This window comes from Ursus americanus, chromosome X, assembly GCF_024610735.1.
Source record: "Ursus americanus isolate L20-20 chromosome X, mUrsAme1.1.p, whole genome shotgun sequence".
In the NCBI taxonomy this organism is placed as follows: Eukaryota; Metazoa; Chordata; class Mammalia; order Carnivora; family Ursidae; genus Ursus; species Ursus americanus.
In genome coordinates, this window is record NC_142164.1 from 108,244,054 (window position 1) to 108,261,102 (window position 17,049).

A 17,049-nucleotide genomic window follows, 5' to 3' on the forward strand; every position below is an offset into this window, starting at 1 on the left:
AATTTGTGTATTTAAGGAATTAAAAATGAGGCTGAAACAAAGGAATTACGGATATCCAAGTAAAAATTTAGAGCACAAGTAAATAAATCTATGCTACTAAAACCATCAGTTTAATAATAATTTACTTGGTATACACTAAGTTGAAATCTATTCACATCTGGGCATATCTTGAAAATGAATGGCTTAATAAACCCTAATACAGTGCACATGTCTGATGAGTTAACACTTCACTTGGAAAATCAAATGCTCCCAAGAAACGCATTTTCTAGATAATTATCCTTTAGCTCTTGAACTGTCAAAAAGTTATACCTCATCTATTTTTTGAGATCAGTCTATTAAAATGTACTACTGACTCACGTGTCTTCTTAAACAATAAACACTGAGTACTATTTAACTTCTGATTGCATAGAAACACAATTTCTTTTTTTTTTTTTTAAAGATTTTATTTATTTATTTGACATAGAGAGACAGCCAGCGAGAGAGGGAACACAAGCAGGGGGAGTGGGAGAGGAAGAAGCAGGCTCCTAGTGGAGGAGCCTGATGTGGGGCTCGAACCCAGAACGCCGGGATCACGCACTGAGCTGAAGGCAGACACCCAACCACTGCGCCACCCAGGCGCCCCAGAAACACAATTTCTAACCTAAGAGTGGGCTCAGCTCTACTGTATTATTTACCTAAAACTATTTATACCCCGTGTATATGGAGCTTTATAATAACTATTTGCCTCAAAGCATGTTTTTTCCATTTCCTTAAGTATTTACAGTTCTCCTCTAGGATCTGAGTTTACCAGAAGGCTTTAGGAACGTTACTGTTATTAATAAATGGAGGCTATACGTGAAAACCTAAGTACTCCATAAAAGCTTTATATGTATGCCCCAATATCTAGAGTCTTAAATAAAATTATATATGGCAGATTAAGAAACCATATTTTCTTTAGTTTCAAACACAAATAATCCAAGTTTTAAGAAGGGAAAGCTACGGGTGCCTGGGTGGCTCAGCCGGTTGGGCGTCTGACTCTTGGTTTCAGCTCAGGTCGTGATCTCGGGGTTGTGGGATCGAGCCCCACGTCAGGCTCCATACTCAGCGTGGAGCCTGCTTAAAATTCTCTCTCCCTCCCTATGCCCTTCCCCCCTGCTCATGCTGCCTTTCTTTCTCTAAAGAAATTTTTTTTTTTTAAAAAGTTAAAAGAAGGGGCGCCTGGGTGGCACAGCGGTTAAGCGTCTGCCTTTGGCTCAGGGCGTGATCCTGGCGTTATGGGATCGAGCCCCACATCAAGCTCCTCTGCTATGAGCCTGCTTCTTCCTCTCCCACTCCCCCTGCTTGTGTTCCCTCTCTCGCTGGCTGTCTCTCTCTCTCTCTCTGTCGAATAAATAAATAAAATCTTTAAAAAAAAAAAAGTTAAAAGAAGGGTAAGACAAAATAAAGTATCTGAAAAAAATACAGGATGAAATTCTAGAATGCCGTAATGATACAGCAGTAATATAAAACTTTCAACAGATACTCTAAATTAAAGCAATGTTAACACTATACAGAATATGTTTCTAGGATAATAAGTCATTACAATTGAAAGTCAGTATTTTCTTTATCTCATTTCCTTCCCACAAAAACCTAAGGACCATATTAGGAAACTTCAAGTAGATTTTTTTTTTTTTGGTAGCTTGTTGGGAAGGGAAGGATACTGATCTTTCTTTAATACCTGTACAAAAGAAAAACCTTGTGCTAGATGGAGAAACTTATGGAAAATCTCTACATACCCAAATCGAGCTACTTTTCTTCTGTCAACAGATGTGAATAATTTATACAGCTGGAACTATACTGAATGTAAGGACAAAGTCTTAAGAATGTACAAAAAGGTGGGGCACCTGGGTGGCTCAGTCTTTAAGCATCCTACTTCGGCTCACGTCATGATCCCAGCTTTCTGGGATCCAGCCCTGCATGGGGCTCCCTGCTCAGCAGGAGGCCTGCTTCTCCCTCTCCCACTCTCCCTGCTTGTGTTCCCTCTCTCACTGCCTCTCTCTCTGTCAAATAAATAAATAAAATCTTTAAAAAAAAAAAAAGTACAAAAATGTAAATTCTTAATATTAACCAACTATGAACTGATTTCAATGGGATTTTTAGATAAATAATATGGTTCTTCAACTAGTACTTGACAATCATTTAATTAGCAATATATAATTTGGCTCAAATTCACTGGAGTCTCCATCTACTTTTGGTAGCTCCCACACATCTCTAAACATAACTGCAGTTTTCGGACAGGTATTATTAGGCAGGAAATACTCTCTGAAGGTCTATAATAAGGGTGCCCTCAGAATGAACTTCTTGGGGACATCATATAGACAAAACCATAACATAAAAAGTCCTCTACCATACTTGAATCCTTGGATGGTGTTCTAAGGATGACCTACTTCATACTCATTTCTTCTTTGGCAAATCTGTCCAGTAAACTCAAATTCCAGTCCCTCCCAAAAGAAAATGGATTATGCATCCCATTATGTCCAGACAGAGATACAGAGAAAAAGAAACAAAGACAAACACAAAAGAAAATCAATTCTAAAACCAAGTTTAAAAATTAGCACAGAAATTCTAAAATCTATCCACACAAAGGGAAATAATAAAGTGACTAACCACCATTTGTTTCCCAAGATAAAGCAAGCTTTTGATTTAAAAAAAAAAACAGTAGAACTTTCAATAACTGGTATCAATAATTCTTATATGCTCTATGTCAGCAATGAATCAAGAATTACAATCAGATGGTTGGTAGACACTGGGAAATGGTGAGTATCAAAATAAACCCTCAGTGAGTAACTTACACACATATTCTTCAACAAAAGAAACACAGAAATTTGTATTCCTACTATATAAAAAGTATCTTTTAAAATTAAATTAATTAAATTTCTCAGGGCTCCTGGGTGGCTCCATGGGTTGAAGTGTCTGACTGCTGATTTCAGCTCAGGCCATGATCTCAGGGTCGTGGGATCAAGCCTCCCGTGAAGCTCCACGCTCAGAGCAGAGCCTACTCAGATTCTAAAGAGATGAAACCTATAATTAGAGTACCAGTCATCATCACCACCATATCTCATTTTATTTACAGAGTGTGCCTTCTTTCTCCATTCTTGGATGGTCCCCAAGAAGGAAATACAATGTAGGGAAAATAAGAGAATACAACAACTAAGGTAAGTAAAGAATTATTCATATAACTATGTGATCGAGTCTCAGGAGGATAGGCTCCTTCTTAGGCTCTCAAGTTAAAACATACTAAAAAGAAAAGAAGAATCTTATCAGAAAACCCTTTTCTGGGGTTAACAGATGAATGAAAGAGCACTGAAAGTGGAAGGGTGGGCACAAAGTGGATGGATGTGGTGTTGCTGAGAAAAATCATCAATGCAGCGTGTTTGAATAGCCATTTATCATCAAACAGGATTTCTCTAGTCAGAAGAAAATTGGCAACTGCTTCAATATTTACATCATGTTTCTAGCAAAGTGGATGGATATAAGAGATACTTGATAACTGTTTGCTGAATGAATGAATGAATGAATGAACAAACCAACAGATAGGCCAGTCCTCCCAACAAGAGGTTGAGTTTATTTCTTCATCCCTTGAATCAGGGCTTGGCCATGTAACAGGCTTTGACCGATGAGGCAAAAGCCATGCAAACAGAGGCTTGAAAACCACCTTCGCTTTGCGGCTTGCCCTCTTACTGCAGGGAATTTTTCTGTTATCACATGAAACAACTTGGACTAGCCCACTGGAGGATGAGTCTCCATGGAACAGAGATAGTCTGTCCCAGCTGAGGCCTTGTAAACCAACCAGCCTCCAAATGATCTGCTGAATGACTGCAGCTACCTGAGTGATTCCCATTGAGACCAGCATAAGAACAATCCAGCTGAACTTCAATTACTGACTCCCTCAAATCACTGGTACCCAGAATTGTGAGCAAATAAAACGGTGTTTGTTTTATACCATTAAGTTTTGGGGTGATTTGTTACACTGCAATAGGTAACGAGTATTTAATAAACTAAAGGTCTTATCTTCCATAGATGATCCCAAAGCTAATGATATACGATCAGCAGATTTATAAATGTCATTTTATTTGGGGAAGGTAACTTACCCAAGTAAGAGTTCTGGGGACCGATACCACCTGGTGGCCACATACTCTGTATAATTAGCATTATTGCCTTCTGATAAATTCCGAGCAAAACCTGAAAGACAGAAAAACCCAAACGTATAACTTTGAAAAAGAAATAATAACTTCATGTTGGCAAAGTATTTCAGTGCTAGTCATATTTTAAAGGAACGTCAAAAGAATGTAATGACTGGTACTGAATGGGCTGTTATTAATGGTGCCTTTGTTATTTTAAAATGTTAGTCCATTCATATGTCAATTAAAATATACAGTGTATTCACTAAAAAAAAAAAAACAGTCTCCTCCTACATTAAAGAAATCCATATTTTTGAAGTCGTCACATGCTTTTATAAGCATTCAGAGCATACTTTTAAGTCAGCTCTGTCAATAAATGCAAATCTTAGGAACAAAATGAAGTCCCCACAAGAGCCCAAGTCAAAGCTAAAATATCCTGTCACAAATGGTCATTATATTTTTTTTCCCCAAAGATTTTTTATTTATTTACTTGAGAGAGAGAGATCACAGAGGAAGAGGGAGAAGCAGACTCCCCACTGAGCAGGGAGCCCGAAATGAGACTTAATCCCAGGACCCCGGGATCATGATCTGAGCCGAAGGCAGACGCTCACCGATTGAGCCAGTCATTAGATTCTGATACGTGGGACTTAACATACTATTTGTAGATCTACTGTTGCTGATCAGTTCTAGCCATTACATATATAAACAACTAATGGTTGGCAATGATGGAAACTAAGCAGGCCAAAATTATTTTCATCTCCTAATGTGACTGAGAAGCATATTAGGGGTATCTTAATTACTTACAGACTCTATCGATAATTATTTTCCCTCCAAACCCTTTCAAAAGGTTCTGGGGCCAAAAAATAAGCCAGCAGGTAAGCTAATTACCCACCTAACTCACAAAAAGCATTATGGATAGTCACAAAGAACCAGAACATTAAAATTAGGGGTAAAAATTAAGGTGTAGTTTTGAAAAATAGAAAATAGTGTTAACAGTAAAAAATAAAAACAACCACAGCAAAAAACAAAGCCCTAACTTCAGTTAATCAATGCTTCTTCATAAGACATATTTGGAAGAAATATTCCTATTTTCAAATGGGATTCATCAAGGTAGACAAAGGAGCCCGGCGCTCTGGGAGGGAAAGAGCAGTTCAGAAGTGATCACTGGGGATGCGTAGGGCACAGAGAACCACATGCGGTGCAGCCATGTGAAATTTCCTTACCACTTCAAATTGTCTTTCCTTTAAGAAATGATGCTGGGGGTGCCTGGGTGGCTCAGTTGGTTAAGCGTACAACTCTTGATTTCAGCTCAGGTCATGATCTCAGGGTCCTGGGATCAAGCTCTGAGTCTGGCTCCATGCTCAGTAGGAAGTCTGCTTGAGAATTCTCTCTCCCTCTCCTTTTGCCCCCACTCACACACACACACTCTCTCTCTACCCCCCCAAAATACATAAATAAATCTTGAAAAAAGAAAAAGAAAAAAAGAAAAGAAATGACACCAGACCAAGGATACTCTTTTCCTATTATTAACCATTCTATAGGCATCTCTTTTGTATTTATAACTTGTTTACAAATTTCAGTCATTTGGGGGTTTAAGCAGATCACCAACCCATAGAATCATGGATGCACAGTAAAGGTCGTATGAGGTGCACAAAATCTCAGTAATTGATGGTAGTCACAATTATGGACAAGAATTGAGAAACAGAACCATAAATATTCCTGAAAATGGTAATACTAAGAAAGTGCTAAAAATGTCAAGGTCAAAATCTTTTAAATAACTGTATTTTGGTATTTCTTTTTTATTCTTTTAAGCACTTAAGATGTTTAAAATATAGCAGGCCTCTTCTTTGCAATATTCCTTATAAAGTATGAAAAAATTTAAGCCCTGTAAAACATTTTTCCGCAGGCAAGTAGGTTCAAAATGATCAAATTCTTTGCAAACACCGAGTGAAAACAGTTACACATGCTTCTAATAGCTACACTGGACAAAGCTCGTCATTCACACAGTGCATTCTTAGTATGTTTCTATTTCTCATTTATTCGATCCACCTCCGAGGTACTAATCTAACTTATGCTTACGAAAGAAGACGAATTCTCACTTATATGTAAAGGTTTACAATATTTATTATACTTGAATATATGAAAAAAATAACATTAAAAAAGTCAAGTTGTTATTTTTCAGCATATGGATTAGACAAAGGATTTTTTAAAAGTGACCCAGAACTTAAACACACTAATTTATAGTTTTAAAACTTTTCTGAATTATTTTAACTTAAATTTTTAATAGCACTTAATACAGTTTTACATATATAGAAAAGAATGCACAATTTTCTACTAGGAGAGAATATAATTCAAAAGCTTCCTTATACAATCAACCAGGATCTGGAATATTACACATCAATCACTAACCTCATTCACTGAACATTTAAAGAGAATAAATGGAATTGTTTTAAAAATGCCCTTGACCTTTACAGGTAGGTAACTATTGCATATGCATGATACATATGTATTTACCTACATATATCGTGTGTTTATGATTATACCTAAAATAATTTCCATCAATGTTTAAAATACTTTAAAAATATTCTTTTATCCTACCCAAAACAGAAGGCATAGTAGTATTTCCTAGAAAATTGGTTTTTTGGATTCATTAAGTGCTGGGTTTTGAATATATGCACGTGCATTTATTCGCTTTGCATTCTCATTAAACAAATACTGCATTATGAATTTTTAAAAAGAGTAGACAACACTATGCAAAGAGAGTATAGTATTTTCCCAGCAATCAATTTTTCAACATATGACCCAACAGAATATTCCTCTGCTAACTGAAGTCAAACCATAAAAAAATACTTTTAATAAGCCTTTAAAAGCTACCTATGTGTTATATTAAATTAATTCTACTTATAGGGCTCAATTTCTTTTTAACTTACCAAAATCACAGAGTTTCAAAACATCATTGTGGCTGATTAAGAGATTTTCCGGCTTTATATCTGAAGTATAAAGATGGAAAAACAATTATTAAAAAATGTTCCATGGACTGCTGATTGACACTATTGGATCACTATAACAGCACCTAATTAGAAATACCCAGAGTAATGTGAATAGAAATCTGTGGCAGTGAAAAGCAGGGTAACACAATTTTTGCTGATACATAAAAGTTTCAACTAATTTCTTTTTGAGAAACATGAAGATCCACAATTAAAAAAAATATTTTTCCTTTTAAATCTTAAAGGTATTAATGAGATCTCTGAACGGAATTTAAGAATCACTGAATCTAGGTCACCACATTTCAAGGAACTATCCTACTTTACAAAGTACTAATAACAAATTTTTGGAGATAGAATATAAAATTCTTGGAGATAGAACATAAAAAAACGGTCATACCCCAAGATACCTTAAAAACACATATAAGTAGCTAGCGGTATATTTACTAGAGGAAAAACTACATAAAAAATAGAATTTGTTGTGATTTTCTATATGATGTCTATATTTACATATCTCTCTAGCTTTTCTGTGTGGTTCACAATTATAAATGTCTAATGCTGAAGTTATACTGGATGAGTCAAGAAAAGATTCCTCATTTTTTCCATGAATCTTCAGAAGATGTGGTGGGAGCTGAGTAGAAATATACAGAAAATGCTGTTTAATTCCTGCCTTGGGAGGCATCTCTCAATTCTAATTTTAGAGTACCCATCATTTATATCAGATGGCAGAGGTGAAAATGGAAAAAGGGAAGAGATAGGAGCAAAATCTGTAGATTTCAGAATCATGGTTTCTACTGCTAATTCACAACCATTGATGTATTACTATATATTTAACCAAATCACAGCATCACTATAGAAATGCTGCTAAATCAGTTCCTTATTAAAAGCCTCATATTGTAGTATAGACTGTTATAAGAATCGTTACCCTAGACACTAGATATGCAGTTGACCTGGAGAGCTATCTATACCACCACCAACCTTGATAAGTTAACTGGTATGAAAGTCAAATCCAAGAGAAATATAAAATATCTTTTTCTAGATATAATAGGAGTTGGCATTCTTCACATGACCTTTAAGCTATTCTTAAAGTGAGACTATTTTTAAAGTGATATGCTTGTGTGTTTGTATAGGTAAATTAAAATGTAGTATTCATTTATCTGATAATTCAGAGACAAGAAGTAGATATTTTAACATTTTCTGATAAACATCTTCTGGCTTCATTATTTTATCAGTATGTGTCCCATTACTGTAAAACTCTGGAATTCAAGAGAGATTATCAGGAGAAGATAAACAGTGTAGAGTGAAAGACCGTGCTGAGAAAGTAATTTCCTTTTTATTACTATAAACCACCCACCTCACAGCAATAAAGGACAAAATAAAACAGTTTATGCAAGCATACTCGTGACCTTTATGCAAGGTTGATCATGCCTACGACTTGCAATAGGCACTTTTCACTAACAGGTAGGGAAATTCAGGAAGTGAAGGTATACACCAGACGTGGTTGGTCTACGAGGGAATGAGAGGTGACTGTCAATGGGGGTCAGTGACCACCTTTAAAGCCTTATTCTGGGTGGTTTCAAATTTTCTGGTCTACCAGCAGGACCAAAAGGCAACAGCGAACATCCCTTTGCTCTTTTTGCCCAAAGTAAGCCTTAAAGTTCCTATTTGTCGAGTTCTTTATATCCCTAGGCATTTCTAAAGTTGAGAATAGATCTGGTTGTACAAACAGAGATCGCACTGTAATATCCAAATAAACCTGCAGTCCATCCTTTTGGTGATACAAAAGGAGACTTGGAAGGTGAACGACATCTCATATCCTGTACATTAAAATGTATTTAATTTAAATGGGACGTCAGTGCCCATGGAAATACTCTTAAGACAGTAATATATAAAATATTTCATTGTTAACTCTGATCTTTTCTTAATATTTCCCATTTCAAAAATTCCATACTTACCTCTATGGACAATATCATTCTTATGGCACCAGTGAATAGCTTTGATTAACTGATAGATGTAACTTTTAACTTTTTCAGGTGGAACTCCATTTGGCATTTCTTCCAGCAATTCAAGCATATTCTAAAAATTAAATAGGGAGCCATTAACCTCCACAAATTAGGCCGGCCCATAAATCATGTATTAACAATAAAAAAGAGTCCTCGATGATAATTCACCCAATACACAGTATGCATTTTTAAAAACTGTTTTGTCTTCCATCTACAATCTTTTTCAAGCAGAAGCAGGATACTGTATGAAATCAAAGTTCTCTTTTAAGAGAAATTCCATTTTTACTACTCCCCAGTGCTGCCCCAAATAATAACCCTGGCACTTTCCTCTCTCCTTAAAACCTTTCAGGCATCACTTTAGAATACTTCCAAGGGAAAAGCAATACAAAGTAGAGATAAGATGCTGTGATGTATAAAGGAGAGGGGAAAGAGTCATTTTAACACAGCCCACTACGTATGTTTAATAGAACCTTGCAATAAAATCAAGCCTTGAAAATATTTCTAGAACACCTGGAAAATATTTTTAAAGAAAATGATCCCTAAGATTAGAAGTCATCCACGCAATCAGTACAAAAATTAAGACAGGCTAGAAAATGTTGCTGAAATAAACACTGACAGACCCCCAACAAATCAAGTTTTGAAACTCTTGGTTTGGAGTCAGAGAAAATTCTAAAATTCATGCAAAATTTTTTATTAAGTAGAAACTCTACTTAACCAGTCTCCACTGAATTTCCAGAGTAACCACACATTTTCCATTCCCTCTGTAAAGTACAACACTAAGGTCCACAGCATGATTAGAGTTTTTTCTTTGTAGACGACCGTCTAGGAAAGCAGGTCTCAAAGTATGACCTGTGGATCTCTTGGGGGTGGTTACCAGATCTTGCAGAAGGCCCATAAAGTCAAAACTATATTCATAGCAACACTCAGCTCGTTGGCTCTTTCACTATGTTTGTATTTACACTGATGACTTAAAGCAAGGATGGGTGAACTGGTGACACCTTAGCATAAATCAAGGCATTGGATTCTTCAATGCTACACTCTCGCAGTTATTTAAAAAAAAAAAAAAAAGACAAAAAGCCAGTTTTAGTTAAGGATGTCTTTCTTCGATGAAGCAATGAAAATTACTGCTTGTATTAAATTTCAACTTTTGAGTACGTGTCTTTTTAGGAATCTATATGATAAAATGAAGAATGCCCATAAAGCACTTCTTCACATAACAAAGCAAGATAGTTGTGAAGAAAATCACTTGAGTGACTTGAGTTGCAAGCTGAACTAGCTGCTTGTTTTTGGTAGAACACCATTTCTCACTTGAAAGAATGACCCACAACCGTATTTATGTTAACATGTAATGGGACTATTATTGTTATTCTTAAATGAATTAATAATTTATATTGCTCAATTTTGACTCATAGTATGATAAATATTAATAGATAAAACCCACATAAATAATAAGCTCTTAGTGTTTCCAATAATGTTAAGAGTGTAGGAGTCGTAAGACCAAAAAGTTAGAAAACCTGCTTGCTCTAATACAACCTCCAGTTGAGCTGCATACATACAATCAATTGTTTGTTTGTAACACTTTCAAACCTATTTATAACAGATGCACTTGTTATTTTAATACAATTAAATATCATATAACCATTGAAATAATGTTTTAAATAGAGTTGCTGTTTTTAAGAAAACAAAGTTTAACACTTTGGAAAGACTTAATAAAGGAAAGCCACTAAACACACTGTTGCCTAATCAAATGGGAGTGCAACAACTATAAAACACTGGCAGGGGACAGGTGGTGATGGTGATAAGGATTCTGCACTGAGATTGCTTTACAATGTTTTTAAGCTTTTGCTTCACTTTAAAGATGCTCTCACAGGCTTTCACAGTTGATGCATTATGGGTATGATGTATTTAAGAAAGACTCATTGGAACTCCAACAGAAGACAGATACTCAAAAGGCCTTGACCCTACCTCTAAAGAGTAGTAAATGAATATATATTTTAAGTTAAAATGTTTGAAGTATGTATGCATCATTTTTAAATGATTCTCTACTTAAATTGCCTTTTTCAATTAACAAATGCATAGGAGGTCCCAAATGCACACTAGGAATAAGAGGGTTTTGCAATACAGAAAATAAACTGTATGTCTCATTTCATATTACACTTTAAATTCTTCAGTGGCAGAGAAGAATGTCCCTCAATATCCATTCTTCCCTTAGCCCACAGTAGTACAATTTGTAAGTGGATGCATAGGTGCTCAGAATGAAGAGTACATTTCCTCTCTGCCTTGCAGTTAGAGTGGCCATGAAACTAAGTCCTGGCCAATGGGATGTGATAGCTGGTGCCTGATCTTGACCTTAAGAACAAGGGCCACATCCCAGGAGTGGTAGAGCAGAAAGGCAGAAGCCATCTAGGCCTCCTATGGCTAAGGAGCAGAGTTACCATACCAGGTACTACCTACCTTTCTATTTGTATGTGTGGAAGAAGGAAATTTCTATTTTGTTTAAGCCACTATAATCCTGTATCTCTGTAAAGGGTAGGGGGTTGTTACAGAGATACAGAGATTTTCCTGCCCTCTTGAGACTCTTTGTTAACTGTTAGGCACTACCACTGATGGGAGGTCACCTTCCACTGAAAAACCACAGGGTCAGGGCAAGAATCACAGGCCTGCGGGGACACAAAATGGGAGCTCTGGTAGCAGCTCTGCCACTTATCATCAGAGAGATCTCAGACATGACAAATTACCTGGTACACAGAGGTAATTTCCCCATTCGTTCATATTAAATTGTTATTAATCGTGAACCATCACCATGAGCAGAACAGAAATAAAAAAGACAAACTGAAATAGATCTGTCAGAATTTCATTATTTGGCAGTGAAAACTGCAAACTGCATGATTATTCTTGACAACTAAAAAATAATATAAAGAGGTTCTGATTTTTACAGCAATCCTTTTTTATAACATTTTAATGAGTATCAAATTTCAGTTTAATTTTGGTGGGGAAGGTCCCTTAGGAAAATACCTAAATTGACACAGGAAAAGAAACCTTAAGGGGCACGTGGGTGGCTTAGTCGGTTAGGTGTCCGACTCTTGATTTCAGCTCAGGTCATGGTCTCAGGGTTGTAGGACTGAGCCCCACGTCGGGCTCCACGCAGGGCGTGGAGCCTGCTTGGGATTCTCTCTCTCCCTCTTCCCCTCACCACCCCCTCAAAATATAAAGATCTGTCTTCTTTTAAAAAAAAGAAAAAGGAAAAGGAAGCTTTAAGCAGATTTTGGAAAAGAAACATAAAACAGTGTTTTAAAATGACAAAGAAACTTATACTCTTCAAGTTTTGCTTGTAATGAAGTTACTACATCTATTTATTTTCATTAGAAAAATAATTTGTAAAGGCTGAATTAATTCAAAAGCCACATTCCTGGTCCATCATCTTGGCAACACTGCTTTCTATTTTGTGATGATGATGGTGGTGATGACACTGTCATTTATGCCACAGAAAGCAGCTGCCAAACATAACCCTCTCCAGTGTTCACCTTCTTTAGAAAGCCTTATCTTATAATTTAGAAATTCCTCATTTTATCATGTAGATTCCTACAAAGACATGTACTCAAGAAGTGAAATTTAATAAAAGTAATAATTTTTACTGTTGGTTAGATTATAACAGGAAATCAGGAGCCACATATTTATTCATCAAGGAAATCTCCAAAAAGTCCATCTGGCTCCAGTTTATCCTACTCTTGTTAAGGTAATTATTTCAGTTTTAGGCAATTATCAACCACTGAAGGGCAGCTGCCCTCAAATAAATTCAAAGACACATGTATTGATTACTATAGCATACACTTGCCCTTAGGCCACACATCATTAAAATTGTCACTAATAGTTACCAATTTAAAAAAAATACTAAAGTATGCAGACAATTTGAACTGTGTATACTTTTCTCCTTTTCTCCAATGCTTCCAATCCGTTATTTGTGGCCTCATCTACCTCTCCTCAAGCCTTACCGTATGCCTCCTGGTACATCTTCTTCCCTTAAAGCCAAAGCACTGGCAATTCACAAAAGGTTGCTCCATGAGCCCACTCATTTGCCACTGTAGGTCTGATTTAGGCAGCCATCCTAGGCTTGCAGGCTGCCTTACACACCTCTGTCATCCTATGTCATCACTGTCAATTTACTTGTCTCTCCCTCAGAGGCCTTGCCTAGGTTTAATTTAAATAAACCAAGTCTAAAAATTACTTGTTGAACAGAGATTCTAAAACATCAGAAGCCAAAGTAATTCACTGTTGGAATGTATGATGATCTCTGTATATTTAAATTGCACAAAATACTTCAATAGATTTCAGGGCTTCTAACGATTATGGATAATAATTTCATTTTTAAAATACTAAGATTATGAGTACATTGACAAATCACATGAGGTAATAATGCTTCCTTGAATATTGTCAGAAACAACCCTAAATAAAAGAATCAGGCAGGGGCGCCTGGCTGGCTCAGTTGGTAGAGCGTGCGACTCTTGATCTCAGGGTCATGAATTTGAGCCACATGCCGGGTGTAGAGATTACTTTAAAAAATTAAAATAAAAGTAAAAAAAAAAAAAAAGAATCAGGCAAATCTCCTGATTTAATTAGTGACTTACTTTTTCAACATACTCAAACACCAAGTACAATTTCCCCCTCCGACGAAAGGCTTCCTTCAGCTCCACGATGTTTTCCTGCTTGAGAGTACGAAGCATTTTAAGCTCTCGTAAAGTCGTTTCCTTGACTTCTTCATTTTCTAGAATGTAAACAATGGTGAATAGAGTAAAATTAAAGCTTTCAAGCTACTGTTCAAAGAATTCTAAGAACAGTGAAAACATACCAATTTCACTTTCCACTTCGAGTACTTCTGCATAAGAAGTTCAAGGATGGAAGATTAAATATCACATTTTCTTGTCTTTCGGATCAAGAATTAGCATCTTACAGAAGAAAACGCTTACTTGACCAGCATGAACCTAATTTTCTGCTTGTGTTTTCTTATACTCCGTTTTGCAAAGTATATGTATAAACACAGACTGACAGATACGACAATTGAATCCACTGTCATTTTCATTCTAACACTACATACTGAGAAAGAAGGAGTTTAAAAGGGTAAGAAAGAATCAACTCGATCAGTGTGCAGAGGAGCCTCTATGCAGCATCTGTAGCAGCTGAGGTTTTTAACTCTGGCCTGTAGTTTTGGCTTTAAAGAGCATTTTATTCTTCAGGCTGCACGTGAGTCACCTCAGTGAGCAGAGGTCACTTACCAGGCAGCCACAGCACAGCTCATAGTCAAGTTGCAGGAATTTCTAAGAGTGTCTGATCTCTCTGAACAGCAGCTGCTATAGGTCCCTGCTGTCTTCCTGTGGCATGTCCATCTGTCCACCCCAGATGGTGTAGCCGTACTGGGATGGAGAACTTAACGCTGAACCAATATACCCTTCCACATCATCAACTTCACTCATGATAGCCCCCACAGGCATGGAGAAGGACAGAAATCACATTAACTCTAATGGATGAATTGGCAGGGGAGTAGGGAAGGTAATACTTTATTTTAAATGAGTTTTTACGATACCTTCAGATTTAGCCTAGAAATTCTAACTACCATGTTTACATATACACATACATGTATGCACACACATGCACACACACACACACACACACACACACACAAGAATACAGGTTCATAATCCTTTATCTGCAACTTCAAAAATCAGTCTAAAAACTGAACACTTTTTCGAAGTTTACGGCAAATCTCTTTAGAAGTAAAACCTGAACTGGCACGAGACGACTTATATACTTTGTTTATCCCACTTAGTATGAATATTCATATGTTTGCTTCAGAAATAGTACCTGATTACAAGGTGCTAAAGTAGCATGCCATATTTCCATTCTAAACTCCAAAAGTTATTCTAATTCTAAAACACATTTGTCCCCAAGGTTTGGGGTCAGAGTCAAAATCCTAGCTTGAGAGTCTAAGTTTTGTGATTCTCAGGTTCAGTCATATCTAACTTCCCTCAGGTTCAGGGAAGAAGAAAATGGAGTTTGGGGATGAAGGTGATAAAGAGGAAAATGCCTTCTAGGGAGAAAAGCTTCCTAAGCAAGATACACAAGAGGAAAGGGGCTGAATCTTCCCTACAAAGGGGGATGGAAGATTCTAAATCAGGTACCAGAAGTACTTCTCAGATTATTTTTTATCCCAGCCCATTTCTCAGCCCCCGTTCAAACTGAGTTTAAAGAATAAAGAGACAGTAATAAAAGCAGGGGCTTTGTAGCACCAGAGTATCTATAATAAACAGGGAACATAAAGTCAACACTCCTTTGTGAACTGGTTACACAAGTGAAATATTCTCCTTACTTCAGGAAAAAAAAAAAAAAAACAAACTGTTGGGGAATGCTGGAGCAAAGATTAGAAAAGGACAGAGAAAGATACCGCCTATCAGAAAGCAAGAACTAGCAGTAACAAAGGCCAACAGTGATATAAGCAGTGAGCCAGCCCAGCCCATACCAGGGGGTCAACTGGGAACTGGGGACTCACAGGGAACCCCTGTCAGGGGAAAAGAACATGACACCGAGGGGGCCACCTGGCAGTAGGGGGAATGTACGAGATGTGATCAGGGGACTTCCCAAAGTGGCTTAGAGGATTGTGGTGCGATAGAGGTCCAGCTGTTCTGCAAATTGGGGTTAAGCCAGAGAAGTGGTGTTTTGTGATTTTCAGAACAGCTAAAACGTAGGGAACGCTAAAAAGTCTTTACTGTTGTAAGGTAGGTTCACTGGCTTCTCTGCTATCCCATCTGGGTTACTTTCAAGAGTGGGATAATCAAACTAAAGTCCACTTATGTCTAATACACAGAATGCCACACAGGTCTCAATACAAAGCAAATGATCTTCTAACAAGGAAATAATACAATAGAGGCAAATATACTGATTACTCATGACCTGGTTCCTGTCCACTTTTCCAACCCCATCTCATATCCTTCCTTCTTCTCCCTCATGTTAGTCTTTTAGTCCCCAAAATAGCCCCAACTTTGTTTTTTCAACCTTAGGGCCTTTGAACTTGTTCCCTTCACCTAGAATTTGCATTCCACAACCCAGACTCCTTACAAGGCTGGCTCCTCTTCAGGTTTCAGTTTAAATAGCATTCCTCACAAGCTTTGCCCAGATCACTAAACCAAAGCAAGCCTCCATCCCTATTATTCCTTATCACACTACTCTGAACTTTTCTTTCGCAGACCTTCTCACCATTTTTATTTATAGATTGTTTTGTTTACGGGTGGCCACCCCTGCTAAACCAAGAGCTCTCAGAGGACAGGCCTAAGGTCTACTGTTCAACAATACACACTCAACCACCCAGGACTGCACCTGGCACAAAGAAGGGATCAATAAATACTTCTGACACAAATGCTTTCACTGGTGCCATGAGGAAATCTTCAGTCATATGTGGCTAGCTTTCATTCATGGGAAGCAGCAATGTGATGGCAAGCAAGAGGCGCTTCACCCTTTCAGTTTCGAGTACAATGCTTTCAATCTCGTCTCTAGAAGGTTGAGAGGGCAGCTTTTCAGGCAGTAAGACAAACTAAATTTATTTTCCCCTATTCATCTCTATGCCTGGTTGTCTTCTACAATATATGATTATAAAATATGGAGCCTCAAAAAAACTACAAAGTACTAAGGGTCAAGAACACATATATATTTAACCATTCATTAACAACATCCATAAGCTCTGCTGGAGCTGGGTACAAATGAATGTTGCAACCAAATCAAAAGTAAATACAGCTGGTACATGTTTTCTAGTCAAATGCTTGGTGAATTCTTGGCACCCGAAAAGCAACTGAAAAAAGGGAGCTTTGTATTACTAACAACTTGCAGCAGTTTCACTTTGCTGACAGATAGAGCCACCTCAGAATGCCTGAAGTAGAA

General features: G+C 37.1%; 1 protein-coding gene across 3 annotated transcripts in view; it reads right to left on the bottom strand.

Moving 5' to 3' along the window:
* Window positions 1-17,049, bottom strand: part of CDKL5 (cyclin dependent kinase like 5) — a 198,889-nt gene that overhangs the window by 39,563 nt on the left and 142,277 nt on the right. For all 3 annotated transcript variants that reach the window (XM_045778028.2, XM_087859815.1, XM_087859816.1), the window contains exons 5-8: window positions 13,752-13,888; window positions 9,079-9,199; window positions 7,070-7,129; window positions 4,110-4,200 (exon numbers count right to left, since the gene is read on the bottom strand). In XM_045778028.2, coding sequence (XP_045633984.1) covers window positions 4,110-4,200; window positions 7,070-7,129; window positions 9,079-9,199; window positions 13,752-13,888 — 409 coding nt within the window. The remainder of the gene's footprint in view (window positions 1-4,109; window positions 4,201-7,069; window positions 7,130-9,078; window positions 9,200-13,751; window positions 13,889-17,049) is intronic.